Source organism: Crotalus tigris, unplaced genomic scaffold, assembly GCF_016545835.1.
Source record: "Crotalus tigris isolate CLP2741 ecotype Arizona unplaced genomic scaffold, ASM1654583v1 scf7180000017830.1249129, whole genome shotgun sequence".
Classification (NCBI taxonomy): domain Eukaryota; kingdom Metazoa; phylum Chordata; class Lepidosauria; order Squamata; family Viperidae; genus Crotalus; species Crotalus tigris.
The window spans coordinates 353,326-372,838 of record NW_024096659.1 but is presented as its reverse complement, the minus strand read 5'-3'; the positions used below and the strand labels follow the sequence as shown (position 1 = coordinate 372,838).

The 19,513-nt window shown below is 37.1% G+C and overlaps 1 protein-coding gene across 5 annotated transcripts; it reads right to left on the bottom strand.

The window, feature by feature from the left end:
* Positions 1–8,543: 8,543 nt before the first annotated feature.
* On the bottom strand, positions 8,544–16,096 carry CBLN2 (cerebellin 2 precursor). 5 transcript variants are annotated; one of them, XM_039342979.1, is made up of 6 exons: positions 15,678–16,096; positions 15,271–15,333; positions 14,290–14,388; positions 13,303–13,875; positions 10,617–10,736; positions 8,544–10,159 (listed from the first exon to the last, which is right to left on the bottom strand). In XM_039342979.1, the coding sequence occupies exons 4-6, from the start codon at positions 13,636–13,638 to the stop codon at positions 9,962–9,964; spliced, it is 654 nt and encodes a 217-aa protein (XP_039198913.1). In that variant the 5' UTR covers positions 13,639–13,875; positions 14,290–14,388; positions 15,271–15,333; positions 15,678–16,096; the 3' UTR covers positions 8,544–9,961. The 5 variants fall into 5 exon arrangements, with proteins under 5 accessions (XP_039198913.1, XP_039198911.1, XP_039198909.1 ...); XM_039342977.1 differs by having other exon boundaries at positions 15,681–16,096; XM_039342975.1 differs by lacking the exon at positions 14,290–14,388.
* Between the last annotated feature and the right edge of the window lie 3,417 nt (positions 16,097–19,513).

The window sequence follows — 19,513 nt, the reverse complement described above, 5'->3', positions numbered from 1 at the left end:
AGGTTACCCCAGCAGACGTACCACTTCTTGAGGGCAGAGATACACAATGTCATCTTTTGGCTGGCTGCATCTTATCAAGCATTGCCTGTTGTTTCCTACTCAAAAGTAGTGTTTTATGACCAGTACTAGCACAAGTGGGCCCATGCAATCCAGTTCACTTGCTGTACTTTTTCTGATTGTAAGCAAACACCCTCACTCCAATTTTCCACTGTGCATTGTGGCATGGACACCCCTTCTTTTTCAATGACTGGTCACTGCTCTCCATGCCCTTTTTCTTCTGTATTTCTGGATTGTCTGCTGAAGGAACTTTGCCTGGCTTTGTTGTTCTCTTAATTTTACTGCTCCTTTTTAAAGTTCACTGATGGAATAATAGAATGGGCTAGAGTATCCTGAAGGAGACCCTGGTGGTCTGGAACCATCAACAAAAGCATATCAGTTTTCAGAAATAGGCAAGCTTTTCTGTTGCTATCATGTGATGGAAGAATATTCAAAATTAAACATGCCCCAAACTTGAAGATAATCAAATATCATGAGATTGCAGCCATTTTGTCTCCTAGAACTTCACAAATTGTGAGGTTGAAACACTGTGAAATGTGACAACATTTTGATCATAGTTTAAAACAGTACAGAGAACAAATGCTGTTTCTCATTGGTGGTTAATATAGCCTCTGTTGAAGGTTAAGAGTGTACTTACATCTTTGTTTGGCGCCTGCTGTGAAAGGAAGTAATCAATTGTTAATAAATCAGAAAACACACAAATCCTTAGTTATACTAGTAGCTGTTTGTAAAAGTGTTCTGTTGCTCACCTCTTTCAAAGGCCTACAACAGTGGTTCTCAACCTGTGGGTCAGGACCCCATTTGGGGTCGAACGACCATTTCACGGGGGTCGCCAAACAAGGCTGTCCACCATTTTTTCCCCTTTTCTTTGGCCACGCCCCTGATACCCGGAGTCACCACAACATGGGGAACTGTATTATGGAGTCGCGGCATTAGAAAGGTTGAGAACCACTGGTCTACAGGTTAGCAGTGTTAATGGCAAAACAATTGTTCAGAAAAGTTCATGGATATAATGCTAACTGTTCTTTTATGTCTTCATTTATGCATTATCAAGTTAACACTTTTACGTTTCTCAGCTTCTCAGTTTAGTTTGCCATCCTGCTTTTCCCTGAAAATCTCTATCTAAATTAGTGTTTCTTGACCTTGACAACGTTAAGAATGATCGACTTCTGGGGAGGAAGTCCACCCCTCTTAAAATTGCCAAGATTGAAAAACACTGGCCAAAATACAAATCAGGCTCAACCACAGGCCAGACAAAGCAACATTACCAGCAGTAAATGAGATCATTTAATTGATGCAGGGTCAAAAGAGACAGATTTTATTCTAGACTGGATTATTCAATTCTGACTCAATTTAATGAATGAAATTCAGACCTTATTTGTCACTGTACTCATATCTTAGGACAGCAGTAGGATAGAATCGCAGGTGCAAATAATGTAAACGGAGATTTATATGAATGCACTCCCTGCCCTTCAGCTATACAAAAATATGCACATGGCTTTCTATAGGCTATGGAAACAGTTCAGTGTATGCTGAATACTGGAGATGGTAACTAATTAAAAGTATCCTCTACAGTCATGTTACATGTTTTGTTAATTTGAGATTATAACTAATTACTTGATCTGATGATTTATACATCTGGCAAAACAATACCAAGAAAGTTTGCACTGTTAGATGTTGCTCTGGATGGTCATACTAAGACTCCTTAAAGGGAGAGCTAATTATTGACCTAGCCCAAAATTATGTTTACTGTCTTCTTTAATTGCTGAGTGCTTGCCATAGTGATTTTAATAAACAGATAATAGGCATTATGGCTACTACTCACATATTAGTTGTATACCTGAGGATTTTTGTTTGGCCTATTTTTCTAAGATTAACATCAGTGACTATGCCCTGTTCTGTTCTGTTTAAGAGCACAGGGCAGTTAGCTCAATAAATATTAGTGAATTTAATTAAGTTTGGAATAAGACAACTGTTAAATAGATAAAAATACAGTGCTTTCTACATGAAGGCAAATATTCTAGTATAAATTTGGAGCAGGCAAAATTATGTGGAAAATAAACATGGTATTAACTAAATGTAACATATGTTTGAATTGAATATTTTAATCAAATTTAAAGTTTAAATTTTCGATTTTCAATTTCAGGTGATTTACCATTACTATTAGCATAACATTTTGAGTTCTAATCCATAAAATGTTTCAACCTTTATCCAGAATAATTGGCATGTTACATTCCCTTAGCTTTATACTGAGATGAGTTGCGTATTTGTTTCTTTGATGCATACATAAAAAAGCATCCAGGAATGATTATGGGAATCAGATTTCATCAAATTATTAGGTATAATTATTTCAACACTATACAGATAGTATGTTAACTTAACTGAATATTAATTACATAAAACTTTGGATAATAGAAAGAAATTGTTTAATTAAAATGATTAAAAACATCCTTACTTCTTAAGTTATTTGCAGGATCAGTCTAAGACATTTTACTGAGACCAAGGATAAAATGGTTCCATAAATAGAAATTAACTAGGCTAAGTTGAATTTTATTTTAAAACCATTCAGTTATCAGAGAGATCTAGAATTAAGTAATGATTTTTACCTGTATATCTACATTTCCTATGGGATATTTGTTCATAAAATAATAGTTCTGCTTTTTCCTCATATCAAGAGCACATTAAATAAACTCATAATCTTACAGAACAAAGCCAGTCCATAAAAGTGTTTGGTATCACTATAAACTGAATTTTTGCTCATTACATTATTATTGTCATTTTGATTATGGAGATATTGACCATTCATAGAGTAGGTTGAGGTGCAAAGAGAGATTGAAAACTTTCTAGTATGTGGGGAAAAAAATTGATACTATAATATAAAATACTATCCTAAATGTAATTGGCTTAAAATACAAAAATAATAGGAAGTCAAAGAGTATGCTAGCCCTTGGCTTTTCTGCTACAAGTAACAACCAGATTTTTATGGAATATAAAATTATATCATGGACAGAACATTTATTCCATACTCTGGTGTGAAGTGCATATGTTCAAACACTATCAAAATAATAACATTGCAGACTGCTTTAAAGTATACACTGCTTTCCCCAGAAGTATACAAAATTAATGAGGCATAATCATTTAATAAACAAGAGATGCTGAATTAAATGATATGAGATAAAATGCATCACTCCCCCAACACATTTTCCAGTATGAGTTGGAACAGCATTTCCAATATTCTTAATTGTCATATTAACTGGCAAGCCTAAGAGCTTCCTTTCCAATGAATCTGGAAAATATTAGGTTGGGAAACACAATACATAATCTAATTTACTGTTCACTGCAACATTTTATGTTGCTACCACCAAATCAACTCAGCCAACCCAAATTAGATATGTACACATTGGAATTATTAGTATTACCTTTCCAATTCAATATTCCCCTGAGTTTACATTTCTACTGGTGAGCCATTGTCACCATGGTAAGCAAGTTTTTTTTTAAAAAAAAAATGCAATCATGTACCTTAGTGGAATAAGTGGGTCCACTTTGCCTCTACTTTCTTTTAAAGGTAAATTAAAAGAAAGGAATTTCAAGCTGGAAAATGGCAGCCATAATATCCATTTATTTAAAGTGGCATTAATTGGTTGTTAATTAATAGCCTAAACAAAAATATATTTCCAAATATTATTTATGAATTTTTATATGACATTTTGAATTTAAAATCTATTATTTGGCACATTTTCTTACATGCAAGTAATAAATGCATTTCATTGGCTGAACCAAAAAAATAAGTATAGTGCTTATTTATACTGGAATATTATTTATTCTGAATTTGGTTTTATATTGGAAAAAATGTTTTGTTCCATAAAAAGTAACATTTTCCCATTATAAACAATTTGTTGCAGATATATGCCAGGGCACTTGAATTCCTCTAACCTAAAGGAAACTAGAGACACTATTGTGGCTAATTCATCAGTCAGTTCAGAAATTTGCCATGTTAAATTTTTTGAATTGGGTGCTTTGATAGATAAATATTTATCATTGCAAATATTTCTCTTCTGTAATTCCTTTTATCTTACTGCAATCAGAGATCACACCTGCAGAATACAAAGATAGAAGTACACAATGGAGCTTTGCTTCAATCAATCATCAGATCTTGCTCATTCTTTACCGTTTCAAGCAACCCAGTTCTGGAGCTTTGAATAAAACTCAAAATTAGAGACAATTTTACACTATGTAAAATTTAGGTTCATACCTGTTAAGCCACAGCAACTATGTATAAGTCCTGTATTATGATTTATAAACAATGACATTTTAATTTATAAACACAGATTAAATTATTATTCAAATAAACTATTTGTGAAGAGCTGATGGTAGTTTGTTGGGAATATGTTAAGATAAATGATTTTTTTTCTGTCCAATCATTCTATTTGGAACTGTCTTAAATTCAAGATGTGTTCACAGTAGCCTAAATTGTCTGAACACAACAAATGTTGTTTTATCCAACACGCCATGTTTAAACAATCTGCCTTATGCAATGTAAAAAGGTCACATATCAGGCAGTGATATCCAAGAAAGGATATTATTATAACTTTGTGCCAGTGAGAAGCATTTTATTTTTAAAAACAAGTATGGTAGAGGATTAAGTGCTCAAGCACAACAGTCTTGATCCAGATTAGGCTATCGTGTAAATTAAGTTTCATGATATGTTTCATGGGTTTTATTTGTAAATAAAGAGCAAAATAAATGCTGCAGTGAACAGCCATTAGTTGAGTAAATTAGATTATGTTTTGTGTTATCCTGTCACCTTTTCCAACCTAGTGTTTTCCAGATACATGGAACAAAATGTCACAGGCAGATAAGATGAGCAGCATAAAAATTTGATTAATAAATAAATGAATTTTAGATGTTGTTTAATCCTTAGGCTCACTTTCTATGCTCCATGGATCAATATTTTTTAAGCAAGCACTTACATACCACTAACTTTATTGGGTTATTTATTTATTAAATTTGTATCCCACTCATCTCACTAGCAAGTGACTCTGGTCAGCTTCCAATACCATAAACAGAATATACATACATATATACATACATACATACATACATGCATGCATGCATGCATGCATGCATACATACATACATATATATAAAATGTAGTGTACAGTTTCATAAATTTAGCTTGATTCCATTGAAGGGAGCGTTGCTCTGTATTTCACAGCCTCCATTGCTTCATAAGCTGCAGCCTCCCTATCATCCTGAGCTTCAACCAAAGCCTGAAAGAAGATACCAAGAAAAGACTGGTTTTCCTTTGGAGCTTTTTCAGATGAGAAAACCAGAGCAGCAAGAAAGCTAAAAAATGGAGTTATATGTAAGAAAAATGGAGTGGAGGAGGGATAAAATATTATCATCACCACGCAGCAATAAACAAAACAAAAGAAAAGAAATTAGGAGCCATTCTAAGAACAAAGTGCAAAGAGAAAAGCCTCTTTTGCAGAGGAAGAAAATTTAGGAAATTAAGAGGGCAGTTTTTAGCCACAAGTTATTTTTCTTTCTTTCTTGTTTTCCTTTGTTTTTTTACCTAATAGAAAATCCTTAAAGCTATAGAAATCTGCATAACAAATGTTAAATTCTTCTCTCTGAAGAGTGAGAAATTTAATATTAATATCTTTTTTAGAAATAATGAGTGCCTAGTGGATCGCCTGTACATGGGTTTTTTTCCTCCCTGCAATATTTATTAATACAGAATACAGTAATTATTTCCTTCAGATTACTAATCTCACATGCATCCGTTTAGAAACTGCCACAGAAGCAAGAAAATTCATAATGTAGTAACATATACGCACTATCTATTTTTATAACGGTTATAGGCAGAGCAAACACAAGGACACAATTGCCTCAGATTAGAAGTCTAAGTTAGTTGCTTAGAAGTCCCATTATATTCAGCAGCCTAGTTACTATGTAATCATTCTTAAGATCCCACAGTAAGATTTGTTACCCACAGATCCCTCTGAATTTTCAATATTTCCTTTTGTTAGTTATATGTTTTTACAACACCATATGCTATTTTATGGTACCTTAATCTCTTATATTTAATTTTGTTTTAAAAAATAACAGGAATTAAGTAAGGTGGCCAAATTGTGCATAACATGGAACTAGAGGTCTCTAATCTAGATAGTTTCAAGTTATTGGTGGATTGATAATAATTGGGACCAATGGTTATATATTAAGTGCTTTGGCATATAAAAATGAACTTTAAAAAGACAGCAAAAAGTAGTTATTTTCTTTTTTAAAAAAATCTCTGTGATCATTCTCAAAACTTCTCAAATTCCAATTCAGTTTTTCTGGATATAATGCATGTATACATTTAGTCCAGTAATTAAGCTTTTTACTCTAGTCCATAAGTATTTTTGATTCTAGTCCTGCAATACGTCCTATAACAATAAATAATCAGTGACTTCTATTATTTTTAATATCCTTGTTACATAATGTATACAATTCATCCTTGCTGGGTTTAACACTATGACAATAAAATAGGCTAAAAAAATAATACTGAAATAAAATAATTACATTTTTATATTAAAAAAAATCTACAGCTGAAATGCTTGGGTCTCTAATCTTGTCTTTGAAGTTTCAGCTTAAATAAATTGGCTCAATTCTAGAAAAATCTACATATATGCTACATCCCTGAAACAGCTGCTATTTGCATATTGCACATTTTGAAGAACATCAACAATGCTCTTTGTAGTCTTTACTTTTTATTCTAGAAAATGAGGTGCTACATATATTGAATTATTATTCCCATCATTCACATCCAGCTTCAGGCTTTTTACAGATAGATTGCTGAGTTAAATTCCTGCATTATTCATTGAATATGATGTTAATGCAAAATATTATATTGAAATAATCAATTTTATTATATTACAATTTAGAATTCTGAAAATCACCAATAAGATTTTTAAAAATGCTCTAAAAGCAACATTTTCCTTCTCAGTATTTAAATTATTTTGGTCTAATTTTTAAAATTCTGACTCTCCTAAAACCTTGCAGTATTTTGTGGTTAGAAGTCAATCCAATAGCAGCTGTAACCAAATTTATTATTGCAGAAACTACAGCATCACAAATCCTATTTAAACTGTGCTCATCCAAACTTATAATTGAATTTTGAGTATCAATTAGTTACTGTCATTACCAAATCAGAACTGAAACATTAATAATTCTCTACTGCCCCTTTTAAATATACATATTTTGCATAGGTTTACACACTTTCCTTTCCCTTCTCTTTCCTTTTCCTTTCTTTTCCTTTTTTCTTTTTTGCATTTCCTTTCTCTTTCATATCTTAGAAACACATATGTAATTTGATATCATGGTTGTATAAATACTATCTGACAAACAGCAAATTAAATATTATTAAACCTGGAATTAGCTCATAATTCTTTTTTGTGTTGTATCAGAACACTAGAATAAGATAATGCATAGCAAATAACAGAAAACTGGCTTTCCTCTTTCTGCAATCAGTGTTTATGAATTCATGCAGTAACACAGGTAAGGGGAATTATGCAAATATATTAAAATCTGTTCAAACTGTATATTGGTATGGAAAATCTACAGCCTTCCAGATGTTGGACTTATATCAGGGCAATGCCAGGTGTGCTAAGCAATCTAATCCAGCAACCTACCTGGTTTTTCACATCTGCTATTTATACTTCAACTGAAGCATTCAATAATATGCCATAAAGTAATAAAATTTGAAATGAAATATATTTGCAATGTAAAAAAATGAAATAAGTGTGCAGATTTGCCATTGTTTAAGAGTTATATAATATTATATCACATTTAACACTAAAATCTATATTCATAGATTACAATACAGCAAGAATTTAAAAAAAAAACCTATAACCCTATGTCTAAGAATATATGGATGGGAATTTTCCACATGACCCTGTTAAAATTTCTGGAAGTGGTTAAAAAAAATCTATACAGAATTTAAGTTAGAAACAACTCAAATGCAAAAACCAGTTATTTGGTTGGATTTTTAAAATCCACAATGTATGAAACAGAGTCAACATAAACAAAGAGAAAAACACAATCTCTTTTTTTAGAATTCTCTTTTTAGAAAAATATTTCAAAGTACACTGATATGCCGCTAATAATTATTCTAATAAGTAATAACCCATCAATGACAAATTTCGAATAAAAAATATGTCTGTATGCAATGCAGTATATTTCGTTCTCGAGTTCTGCAAACATTTGCACCATTTTAATACCTTGAGAAGAGAAGCAAGAACCTATCAAAAGAAAAAATGAAATAAAATCCCAGTCTACCTAGCTCCTCAAAGACATATTTGAAATATGAATTTTAAAAACAGATCGGTCATTAAAAGCAAATAACCCCCTCCTCCAAATTCTCATTATTTTCTCCTTTTTTTTTTCAGACCAAAATGCAATTTTCTCTGTGTTACCTTTGACACTTACATATAAGTAAAAAGAAGGCAAGTTGGACATGAAACCCATTTATTCTGAATCTAAAGTTCATCAGCATTTTGGTTACATTGACACATAGAAGGTGAATTTTAACTCAACCTGAGGTTTCTTCTTTTTATTATTTTAAATCAGTAACCTTTTTGTATACAGTATTGGATTAAGACTACTCAAAAGTCTTTGGAAGTTAATTGGGGAAATTTCAACAAAAATCAAAGAAAAAGATATACAAATTATGGTATATTTATAGCTGAACGACATAATCTTTGTAACCTTTCAAAGGATTTCGGTGTCCTTGATTCTGCCACACAAACGGTCTGGTCCTAGCAAATTTGGTGTGAATCTGTTTTTACTTAACCTGGAGGGAAGATAACTTGTGGGAACACTCAGAGAGGCCAAATCACAGCATATATAAACATAAGTAAATTAATCCATCAAATAAATATCAGGAAAGCAGCAAAAGATGCCCAGTGTTGCAAATAAATGATATTATATTTTACAGCATGTTTGCTTGAGATATTGACAACTTCTGATTCAGGTAATGTATGAAATATCAGTCGTTGCCTTTCCAGCTCAGGCTGTATTGTCTTCCACTGTGCCAACAAATGCTTCTATTAAATCAGCTGGATAACACAAGCAACATCGTTCATTGGTTAGTTTCACTGCAAGCCTCAGAGTATACATGTGCTTGCTTTATCATATGGGTCAAATTGCCTTTCTTCTTTAGCACAAGAACAGTCAGCAAATGGAAAGAAAGATGATGGAAAACACAAGTAACACAAAATAAAATAGGTTCCAATCGTGCAAAATTTGCTTCACTGAATAAAGCACTTCTTGACACAGTAATGTCCAAAAGTTAACCTCCCCAGAAGATACAGGTTTGAAGTTTGAATAATTGAAAAATTCTTATTTTTTTATCTTGGTGCTTCGTTTGTTCTTTTTTTAAGGCTATGCAAACACAAAAAGAGAAAACATATAGGAACATGTCATCAGAGATCAGGGTCTTCTGGCTTTGGATAAGTCCATTACAAACACTTCTGCGGTCCCAATTAATGTATCCTTTCAAGACAAGAAGAGGAAGAAAGGGAAAAAAGAAAATGAAATCCCAACAATAAAATCCAAAATTGACTTTACAATCACAGGTACAAATTGCTCAGGTTGGTAACTTCTTTTTTTCTTAAGGATGACTGTTATCTAAAACTAATCAGATCTGCAGATTTCTCAAGGAACTGTCAAGAGTTAACACAAAGAATGGCATCAAGAAGTTTTCCCCTTCTTCGGTGATGGCAGTCTGATGGGGTATTTGGAATTATTGGCAGGTCTAGCCCAGTTCTAGGAGGATGCAGAAGCTTCTTGGGATTTGTTGTTGTCATTTGAGGACTGAATTTCTGTTCCAGCTTGCAGGTTAGGATTCACCTTTTTTTTTTCTTTATAATGGAAAGACTAAGAACCCTGAAAAGGTTGAATATTTCCATCCACCCATGAGATTTCCTCTCTCCAGCTTGAGATGGACTTTGTCTTCTCTTTCCATAAGGAGCAGGACTCCATTGCTGGCTGCTTCCCTGGTAACGTCTTGATCTCCAGCAAAAGCAGAAATCACAGGATAGCCATTTTGCATTAAACTGACCTGCAGTACAAAAAAAAATGAGCTAAGTGGTCTCATGAGATTTATCTAAAAGTTTAGTTATACTCCAATATATCATACAAACACGCATTCACATAGTACATTATAACCAAAGGGAAGTCAGTTTCTCCACATGCAAGAAACCCAAAATAATGAGTAGGCGACAAGTAGGATAGAACATATAGGATGATACTGAAAAGGTTTCAGATGATCTACAAATTCCCAGATCAGGCTGTCCATGCTCAGTTAGTTCAGTCAAAGGAGACTGACCAGGAATGAAAAATCATACCCCTTACTAAGGCAAATAAGCCCATTTCATAACACTGCTAAACAGTAGACTAATAAATCATTTAGTGCATGGGTCCATTCCTCGTTGCTTTATTTAATGAGCTTTTTGTATGAATGATTTTGTGAAATGAAATAACTGCTCTAAGAAGGAACTCCTAACGTTGGCACATACCTGGATAGTTTGTCGGTTATATACTTTCACAACATGGAAACTGAAGCTATAGATTCCTTTTCTTGGTGCTACAAATATACTGGAAGCGAGGTCAAAATGGTTCCCAATATTAACTAATACCTGGAGGATAAAAGAAAAGAAATCAGGTTGTTCCTTCATTAAATAGAGAGTGGGATGGAGGAAAGACATTTCTCAGACAACCCCCCCCCCCCGCTCTCCCAGCAGTGCAAAACCACTGGCATTTGCTGTACAATTAAAATGGACTGCAGGGGAAAGGAGCCAGTTCCTAAGGTGTTGTAAAAGGATCGGTTCAGACAGCTGATTGATTTACCCCGTGGTGCACCCAAAGCTTCTTTGAGAGCATGAAAAGCATATGATGGCAGCCTATGTCTCTACAATGAAGGAGAAAGCAGATCAAATCATTGCTGAGACATACACAAAGAAGGAAAATATTCCATTGAACAAGCCACTAGAGTTTACATTTTCACATGACAGCATTGAAACTAATTGTGTCTCTTGGGGCTTGCAGTGTTAATGTGAAATGAAACAGGCTTAGTCATGTTGCATGGGATGAAATGTGGAGAAGGGAGTTATTAAGGTATTAAGGTAAGTAGCGTTCTTAATCTGCATTCTTTATTTTTTTTTCTGCTCCGACACCCATCCTAAAACAAAACTTATTCAACAAAGCTTGAACAAATAAGGAGGATGTATCTATTTTAACCCACAGAGACTTTGAACATGGACTTAGTGGTAAAGAAAATGCCAATTGCCAATTGTAATAATGTAAAATGATACCTGATGCCAAGTTATAAATGTTTCAAAGCATCATCAGTATCAGAAAAGCAGAAAGAGTGAACAGTTTTTTAAGTTAAGGAATATAATGCACAGTGCAGTCTGGTTTCTTAAATTTATGCAGATTACATAAAAATATGAGAAAGAAAGCTACAGACTCTTGAGAATCTAATGAACATTCCAGAACAAATGTTTAAAGTTCTTCATACAATTAGTTATTTATAGAATCAGATCTTTAATCTTCTCTATAATCCATATTCATACATAACTATTTGCTAACACTTTTTCTGGGGTCTTATTTTTTGAATAGGTAGGCTTCCAAATGGGAGGATCCTAATACAGTCACTGTTCATTTGTTTTATCTGGTTGTGAATTTCCAAGCTTATCTTCATCTGTTTTAAAACAGGTTTCATGTTACAAAACAAACAGAAATCAAAACTTCTTTTTTTTTACTTCTCAGACATCTGCAGTTCTGTGCCCTTTTAAATAGAATTAACTTCTAAAGAATTAATGTCCTTCTGGGCACACATGTAAAAAATTTCTGTTGTGTGACTGGATAAACTGGACTTTATTTTCTTAGATATAGGATTCCAGCTTGATCTTCTAAACATAAACTAGCAATTTTTGCAATTTATGTGTACATACAAAATCAACAATTATGAAACTATAAATTCAGTATTTTGTTTTAAGATGTTTTACGAGTTGAAGATATGAATATGACAAAATGGTAGACATAAAGCATTTCTAGAATAACTGACATATTTATTTGCCTTTGTGTATCACAGAAGACTCAGAATAATTCTGCTAATATTAAAACTCTGCCATTTATGCTGCCATAATTTTTTATTTTCTGTTTTTATATTATATTTTATGTTAAATATATTACAAAATATATTTAACATAAAATTCCTACGGGTTTGAAGAAGCTATTTTTCATTGAGGAGTTAGATAAAATGCAACCATAGTACACACAATGCATATAAAATTATTTTAATCTACTTAAGCAATTAGGTGTACATATGTATCCATACAAAGATTTAATAAATAGTTAATTTAAAAATCCCAGTGCATCCTTCTTTTTATATGTCTGGACTGACAAGAACCCAATAGGTTCTTTAAAGATTTCCTTATTAAATTTTTCAGCTTGTCCCCACTTGGCATGTTGTGTAGATTTCTAGACTATCCTCCCTGTCCAGTTTATAGAAGGATGTCTCAGAGTCACCAATTTGGAGAAATGAGATGTAGCTATGTCTTAGAAAAGGACACATGCATTGAAGTCATGCTTGTTCCAATAAAATGAGAAAGGTGGCCTTGGCGGTATTTATTGGTGGACACTAAAAGGAAATTCATAAAATCATGATTCTCATCCAAGAAGTTGATGAGAAACAAGTGCTGCCAAGATGCCGGCTGTGAATTATTGTAGCGGATTTTCTTAAGATTCCTGAAGCAAGCTTGAACCTGACAAAGAACTCTGGTGAAATAAAATACATTAGCAGAGAGGACACACATGGAGGAGGGTTTAATTGGAATGTGGGCAGAGAATACAAAGTAAGACTATAGGTAGCTGGTGCAGATAATATGGGACACTTGAATAGAGATGGAATCAGAACTGGGGAATTAACAGTGGTCACAGATGCTAAGGGGAAGGATTCAGCCAGGAGGAGAATGAAGATGGAGCTAAGGACCAGAAATGTGTGACCAATTCTTCTTAACACAAGGGGGAGCAGGAACAAAATGGTTGGCGGTTGGATGGGATGAAGGCTTACTGAGTTAAAGGGGAGGGAGGTAAGGAGGGCAGCTGGGCGGGGCTTTGACTTTGTTACTGATTCTGGGCGGGGCTTTACCAAGAGCCAGGTTGGGAGGGGAGAAAAAAAAGACTGGTGCGCCACCTGACCTGGTCGAAGTAGATGGTCATGGTGCGGTTGCTCATCTCAGACGGCTCGTGATTGGTGCTGCGCGTGGCCGAGAAGGCCACCTTGGCGCTGCCAGAGCGCACGGAGATGCCCAGCGATGAAGTAATGGCGCCGTCGGCGGACGGGCTAGAGTCGCATACCACCAAACACTTGCCCTCCAGCACGATGGGCTCGGTGTCATTCTGTGCGCCCACCGCCGGGCAACTGGTGGGCAGCAGGAAGAGCAAGAAGGCCAGCACCGCCGCCATGCAGGAGTAACTGCCAGCGGGTTCCGCCAGCGCCCCCCGCCGCCGCCACCACAACCGCCGCCCGGGCATCGTGTTGCAGGGCCCGTCACCAACCGCGGAGTCCAAAGGGGGCGGCGGGGCGGCAGCGAACGAAAGCTGCCTTTACTTTCCGGGCGGGCGCGTAAGCCGTGGCTCTGCTTGGCTTGGCCCCGCCTGCGGACCCGCACGAGCCCCTCGCAGCGCTCTCGCGTGCGCTTCCTCCCTCAGCGACGGACGGGGCAAACTGGAGACTTCACAGGAAGGTGGGAGGCGCGCAGCAGTTGCAGCCTACAGGAGGAAAGAGAGCGAAGAAAGGGCGGTCAGAACTAAGCGGAGCGTGGAGCCACGCGACCCACCAGCCCGCTTCTCTCTCCCCCCCCCCTCAACCCTCTTCCTCACGGGACAGAGTCTTGGAGCTTCCCCATGTGCGAGGAAGCAAAGCAAAGGCGTCCTTTATAAGGAGGCCCTTTCCTCAGGAACAAAGGGGAACCAGACGAAAGGCTGGGGTTTTAGGGGTCCTAGTCGTGCTGCGTTTGACTAAACCAACCGTCCATCTAGTCCAGTACCTCATTTCCCACAGAAATAAATATTTTTTTAAAAAAATACTTATATATAATACATATAATATATGCGATTGTCAGCATAAAAATATTTTATCGGAGGGAAAACGAGCGCGCGTTGAGAGTGGGGAATGAGGCTCACCCTGCAGCTTTTCGCTCACTTCTCTCTTGGTTCCGCCGCGACGGTGAGCAAAAAGACTATTTCTCTCTGTGATAGAAGCTTCTTCGCTACACCCTAAATCTGCAAAATGGAACAAGTGCTAAGCATAGCTTGAAGCCCCAGGGTTGATTTAGACTTGGTGGGGCTGGGACTAAGCCTCGCCGAAAACACGAGGGACGCATACAGTATGTCAGACTAAGCTACGCCTCCATCCTAAAAAAAAAAAAAAAAAAAAACACCCTAAAACCCTTAAAACCCCAAATGATGGGGAAAGCCGCCCTGCCACTCCCATACCCAAAAATACAACTGTCGGCAATTCCCTTTCAGACACTAGTTCCCTATTTCTCACATTTCTCATAAACCCTGAGGAAAAAGGAGACGTTCCTGCGCCACGCGCGGTAAAGAGTTACTTGGTTCCACCAGGCTTTGAACAATCGAACTGGATAAATTAGTTAAAACTTCCGCGTCTGTCTGCCTATCTGTCTCCTCTTGCCGAGATTAAGTCCCCTGCGTGTGAAGTCCGTTAGATTTTTTTCCCCCTCCCCTTCACCTTGATTCGGCGCATCCAAGCCGCCTTTCCTTCTCGAATTTCCTTTCCAAGGAACCCCGCTCAGCTTTCACTCCCCGCCAGCACTGACTTCTCTACGGTCGGTTGCGGCAAATCCGCCCGATAAACTCAAGGCGGGAATAGTACAGAACCAGAATAGCCCCACCTGAGAAGTTTGGGCTGGATGCTTCTGAAAAGTTACATCTCGGCGCCTCGACTCTTGCCGCTTCTCTCTCACACATACACATACACCTCTCCGGCTCTTCTTCCAACAGTTTTATCAAAAAGACACATTGCTAGGAAGTCTTGCTTCCCCCCCCCCCTCCACACTCCCATTCTCAGTTTGTAAGGAAATCCGCCGGATTTTCCAAGTAGTCAAAAGAGCAAGCGAGCGGAAGGATGGAAGCGCTGGTTACCTGGAAAGTCCATAGCGGAGGAGCGTCGGCTTTGCCAAAGCTGCTGTCCTCGAAGTTGTATTGCTTGGGGGAAAAATGAGGCGAGATTAAACTGAGGGAATAAAGAAACAAGATTCGCCTCAATCCCCCCACCCGCCCATTGACAATAATGCCCCCCTTCTTTTTCCCACCCTCTTGCAGACACATTCGCAGCCGTCACTGTTTCTCACACTGGGTAAACTCAAGCAAACCCCCCCCACACACACACACACTGAGAGAGAGAGAGAGAGAGAGAGAGAGAGACGCACACAGAACTGCCCTCCTGCCCAGCACCCAGCTAGCCAAACGCGCGCACTCGTCCTTTCCCCACATTGGGGATTCATTCCTCTGCTCAGTTTCCCCAGGATGTCTTTGGAAAAGCCAACCACTACCTCCCGCAGGTGGCAGGCTAAACTTCATCCGGAACGAAGCAGGACGCTCTTTGGATTCCAGTTCCTTTTCAAAGAAAGGTCCAGCTTTCCTTTCATCCCCTTGAGGAAAAAAAAATGAGTAAAAAGAAACCCGCTTCTCTTCTGCTGAGGTCCCTCCCCTTCGTCCAGATAAAGGGTTAGCAGCAGCCGCGGAAGAGGGCTATCAACTCCTGGAGGGGCGGAAGCAGGGAGCAGCGCGGCCGTTCCCTGCCTTGGAAGTTCCTTTTTGGTCCGGGCAGTGCCAACAGCTGGCAAGTGGTGAGAAGGGCAGGAGGTCTGTCCCTTTAAAACCTCAGGACACAAGAGTTGTCTAGGCAGCAATGCCTTATTAACTGGGCTTCCAAGCCTTCTTCTTTTTTTCCCAGGAATGCCCAAACGATCGGGGATTAGATATGTGAGGGGGTTCGGGGGAGGCGTCTTACCCGGATGGAACAGGACGCCGCTCAGACGAACTCCAAACCTGGTTGTAGAGCGCCACCTCGCGGCCTCCGAGCTTCCCGATAAATATATTCAGGAATTAAAGGGATGAAGGGAACCGGGTGGATTAGAAAAGGGATCTCTGTAACGGCATTCCCGGGTGAACTTTCAGGTAAAGTCTCGCTCCCTTGGCCGATCTGTCCTCCTTTTCTTTGTCCTTCGTTCAATCACAGGCTAATCCTGCGCCCGCAAACCTTTTGCTGCCTTGGCAGAGGCGCGGTGCCACACTGCAGCAGGCAAAATTAACATTTGTTATTGGCGGTAAAATGCAGATATGTATAGCTTTAAAAACGGCTTCGGAGCTGTTGCTGCCGAAAAATAAAGCAAAAAGGTCAGAGAAATAGAATCCCTTAGAATGCTACCATTTATCCTACGGTTGCCTTTTTATTTTTCACTCAGGGATTATGTAGGTCAATTTTTATTTAAAAACAAAAAAAAGAACCAAATGTATTACTAGTGGAAAACAGCTTGTCTTCCTATCATCAACAATCCCTGTTCCTTAAGAAATGGTAACATAATAAATGTAATAGGTGCTGGGGGTGAAAATATTGTCCAACCACTTCCAATTTTACAATACTGCTTTATAACATAGAATTTAAACTTAGCTATTCCTAAGAAGGTAATTAAGTCATTAGCTTTGCATTTTGGAAAATGATATTCACATCAAACCACTGAAGCCAAATGAGATAAAACTACATATAGAAACTAACTAACCATTCATTCATTCATTCATTCATTAGTTTTATAAATAACTCAAGACAGCAAACATACATAATATTCTTTCCTCTTCCTATATTCTCCACAGCAACTAATTGTGAGGTGGATTGAGCTGAGAGTGAGTGACTTGCTCAAGGTCTTATTTTTATTCAAACACATATGGGTAATCATTGTTTATCAACCATGACTAGAATCTCCTTTGGTGAGCAAAGTGATTGCTAAGTGAAATCTTGCTTCATCTTTCTTTTGCTTTAGAGCAGGGGTCCCCAACTCCTGGTCCGTGGACCTACACCAGTCCCTGGCATTCCAGCAACGGGTCCACACAAACAAGCAAAGCCCCATCCGCGGGATGCAGACAGCATGCAAAACCACACAGCCTTCAGTCCATAGAAAATCCTTTCTCCATGGAACCGGTCCCTGGTGCCCAAAAGGTTGGGGGGGGCACTGCTTTAGAGACCTGTGACAGTCTCTAAATGTAAAGGTTTGGTAGTAAATTTATTTTTTATCACTTTTGAAAAGGAATCAATCACTAAATGAGGACTATTTGTATATGAAAAAGGTGGGTGAACACTATCAATTTTGTTCTAAATAAGCAGTAAACAACTTTCTTCCCTGTACTGTCTACAAGTAGAAGCTAGAAAGGGGTAGTCAGGAAGAGGAGTCTCAGCCAGGAAACTATTTCAGTCTCCCTCCACACCCCCAATGCACCCTCCTCCTCTGAGTTCTGCAGATTCTGTTAGGGAGTAGGAAGAGTGTACACTGAACACATACCTGAGAAGGTGGGTCCTGAGACAGGACAGTTCTTCAGCAAAATACAATTGGTCTGCCCTACCAGTTTAGTAGCCCAACCTCCCCCATTGAAAAGTACACACAATTAAATGCAACCTATGCAAGAGAATGAAAAATAGTAATAGGCACTATAATAGCACTGTGCTGTTACCATTTTAGCAAATGCTAACACATTCAGATGGCACTTTTTATAGTGTTTCTTTTTATATGTCCACATCTACATCTATATCTGCCTCTGAGTAGTTAAATAAAAACTGCTCCCACTTGCTGTGTCCAGTTTACTGAACTACCAGATGAAATTATTCATCCAAGGGACAGATTTCCTTTATTTTTGACTGAGTTTTTACTGCATAACCTAGCCACTTAAAAAAAATCATGCTTAAGTAGTAAATGTTTTGTAATGGCTCCACTCATCCCCCCCTCCCTCCATAAGCAGAGTTTTATAACTCATTGGAGTTACATTTTATGAAGGCAGCATGTGCGGGAGCATATGGTGAAGTGCCTTTCCAGAAATAGACTTGTGGATATATTTTTAATGTCTCTTCAACTTTTTCTACTTCTGCAATTTTTTTTAACCAATTCCCACATTGAGAATGAGCTTAAGATGGCAAAGTATGTTAGGTATTTCTTGTTTAAGATTGCATATACTTTTGTCTAATCTCCATCCCTCTATAAAAACATTTCAGTTAAGGTATGGATTTTTAGTTAATAGGTTATCATGGCCAGAGTGCCAATTCAGTCCTAAATTTCAAGAAATAGTATCCTCCTCTGGGAGAAGGTTTCAAAATATTTCTAGCAGGACTACCTGATTCTAATAATAGCTTTGTTCACTATGCCACCGATCTGGTAAACTCGCAAGATTAGTTTTTCTCACCATGAACATGTATGCATAACCAGAACTAGACTGTTGTTTCTCTGTGTCATATATAATGTATGTGGGTATATGCATAATTCTGTATTTATTTATTTATTTTGGTCATATTTATGTAGTGTATATCGGAGGTGGTGACCCTTTGGGAGCTGTATGCAAAGAAATTTCATTGTAATGTATGCTGTTTAGTGTACATTCAAAATTACAATAAAGTTATTATTATTCTAGTATTATTCTATTCTATTTCCAGGTCAGTCAAAAAGGTGGGTAAGTTGATGATTATTCCTTAGTTTGCCTTGGGGAATTAGAAGGGGAATATGAATAGCATTTTTTAAATACCAAGATCATTATACATTCTCTCATCATATCAGATAGTACCTAATTGGTTTAAATTAGGAAATGTTGAATGTTACACAGAGTTTCTAACAACAGCAATTCATCTGTAGAAAGTTTAAGGAGCCCAAGAGGCATTCAAGAAGAGACTGTTGTTGCTACATGTTGGAGAAACTTTAATTTAGATTTCTCTATTTATAAAAGTCATCTTATTAAGTCAATATTCATCCTGTTTTCAAGATTCTTATTTAAGCTTAATTTCCCCTCTGACTTCAAACCATTCTTATCAGTTATAATTTTCTCAATGTTAATTACCACTCAATATCCAAATTTTTCATTCACATATACCATCCCAATATTTTTATATTTCATATATTATAAAGAATACTATACTACTTATATATCTTATCCCTCTTATTGTAGGGCCTCTTTATATCCATAATTTATCTATTCTTTTAACCATATTCAAACAAGTGTTTAATCATATAGTACTCCATCTGGTAAGTCAAATCAAATTTCTTGAATCTAACTCTAGCCTTCTTCTTTTTCAAAGTAGCTTTCCAAGTCAGTGTGTTCAGTTTGCCAGGGGATTCTTCCTGTATTTTTG

Excerpts from the sequence above, each read along its gene's own strand:
- CBLN2 (XM_039342979.1), bottom strand. The coding sequence starts at position 13,638 with ATGCCCGGGCGGCGGTTGTGGTGGCGGCGGCGGGGGGCGCTGGCGGAA. Across the intron at positions 10,737-13,302 it reads TGACCATCTACTTCGACCAG|GTATTAGTTAATATTGGGAA; the intron begins GTCAGGTGGCGC and ends TTTATCCTCCAG. Across the intron at positions 10,160-10,616 it reads ATAACCGACAAACTATCCAG|GTCAGTTTAATGCAAAATGG; the intron begins GTATGTGCCAAC and ends TTTGTACTGCAG.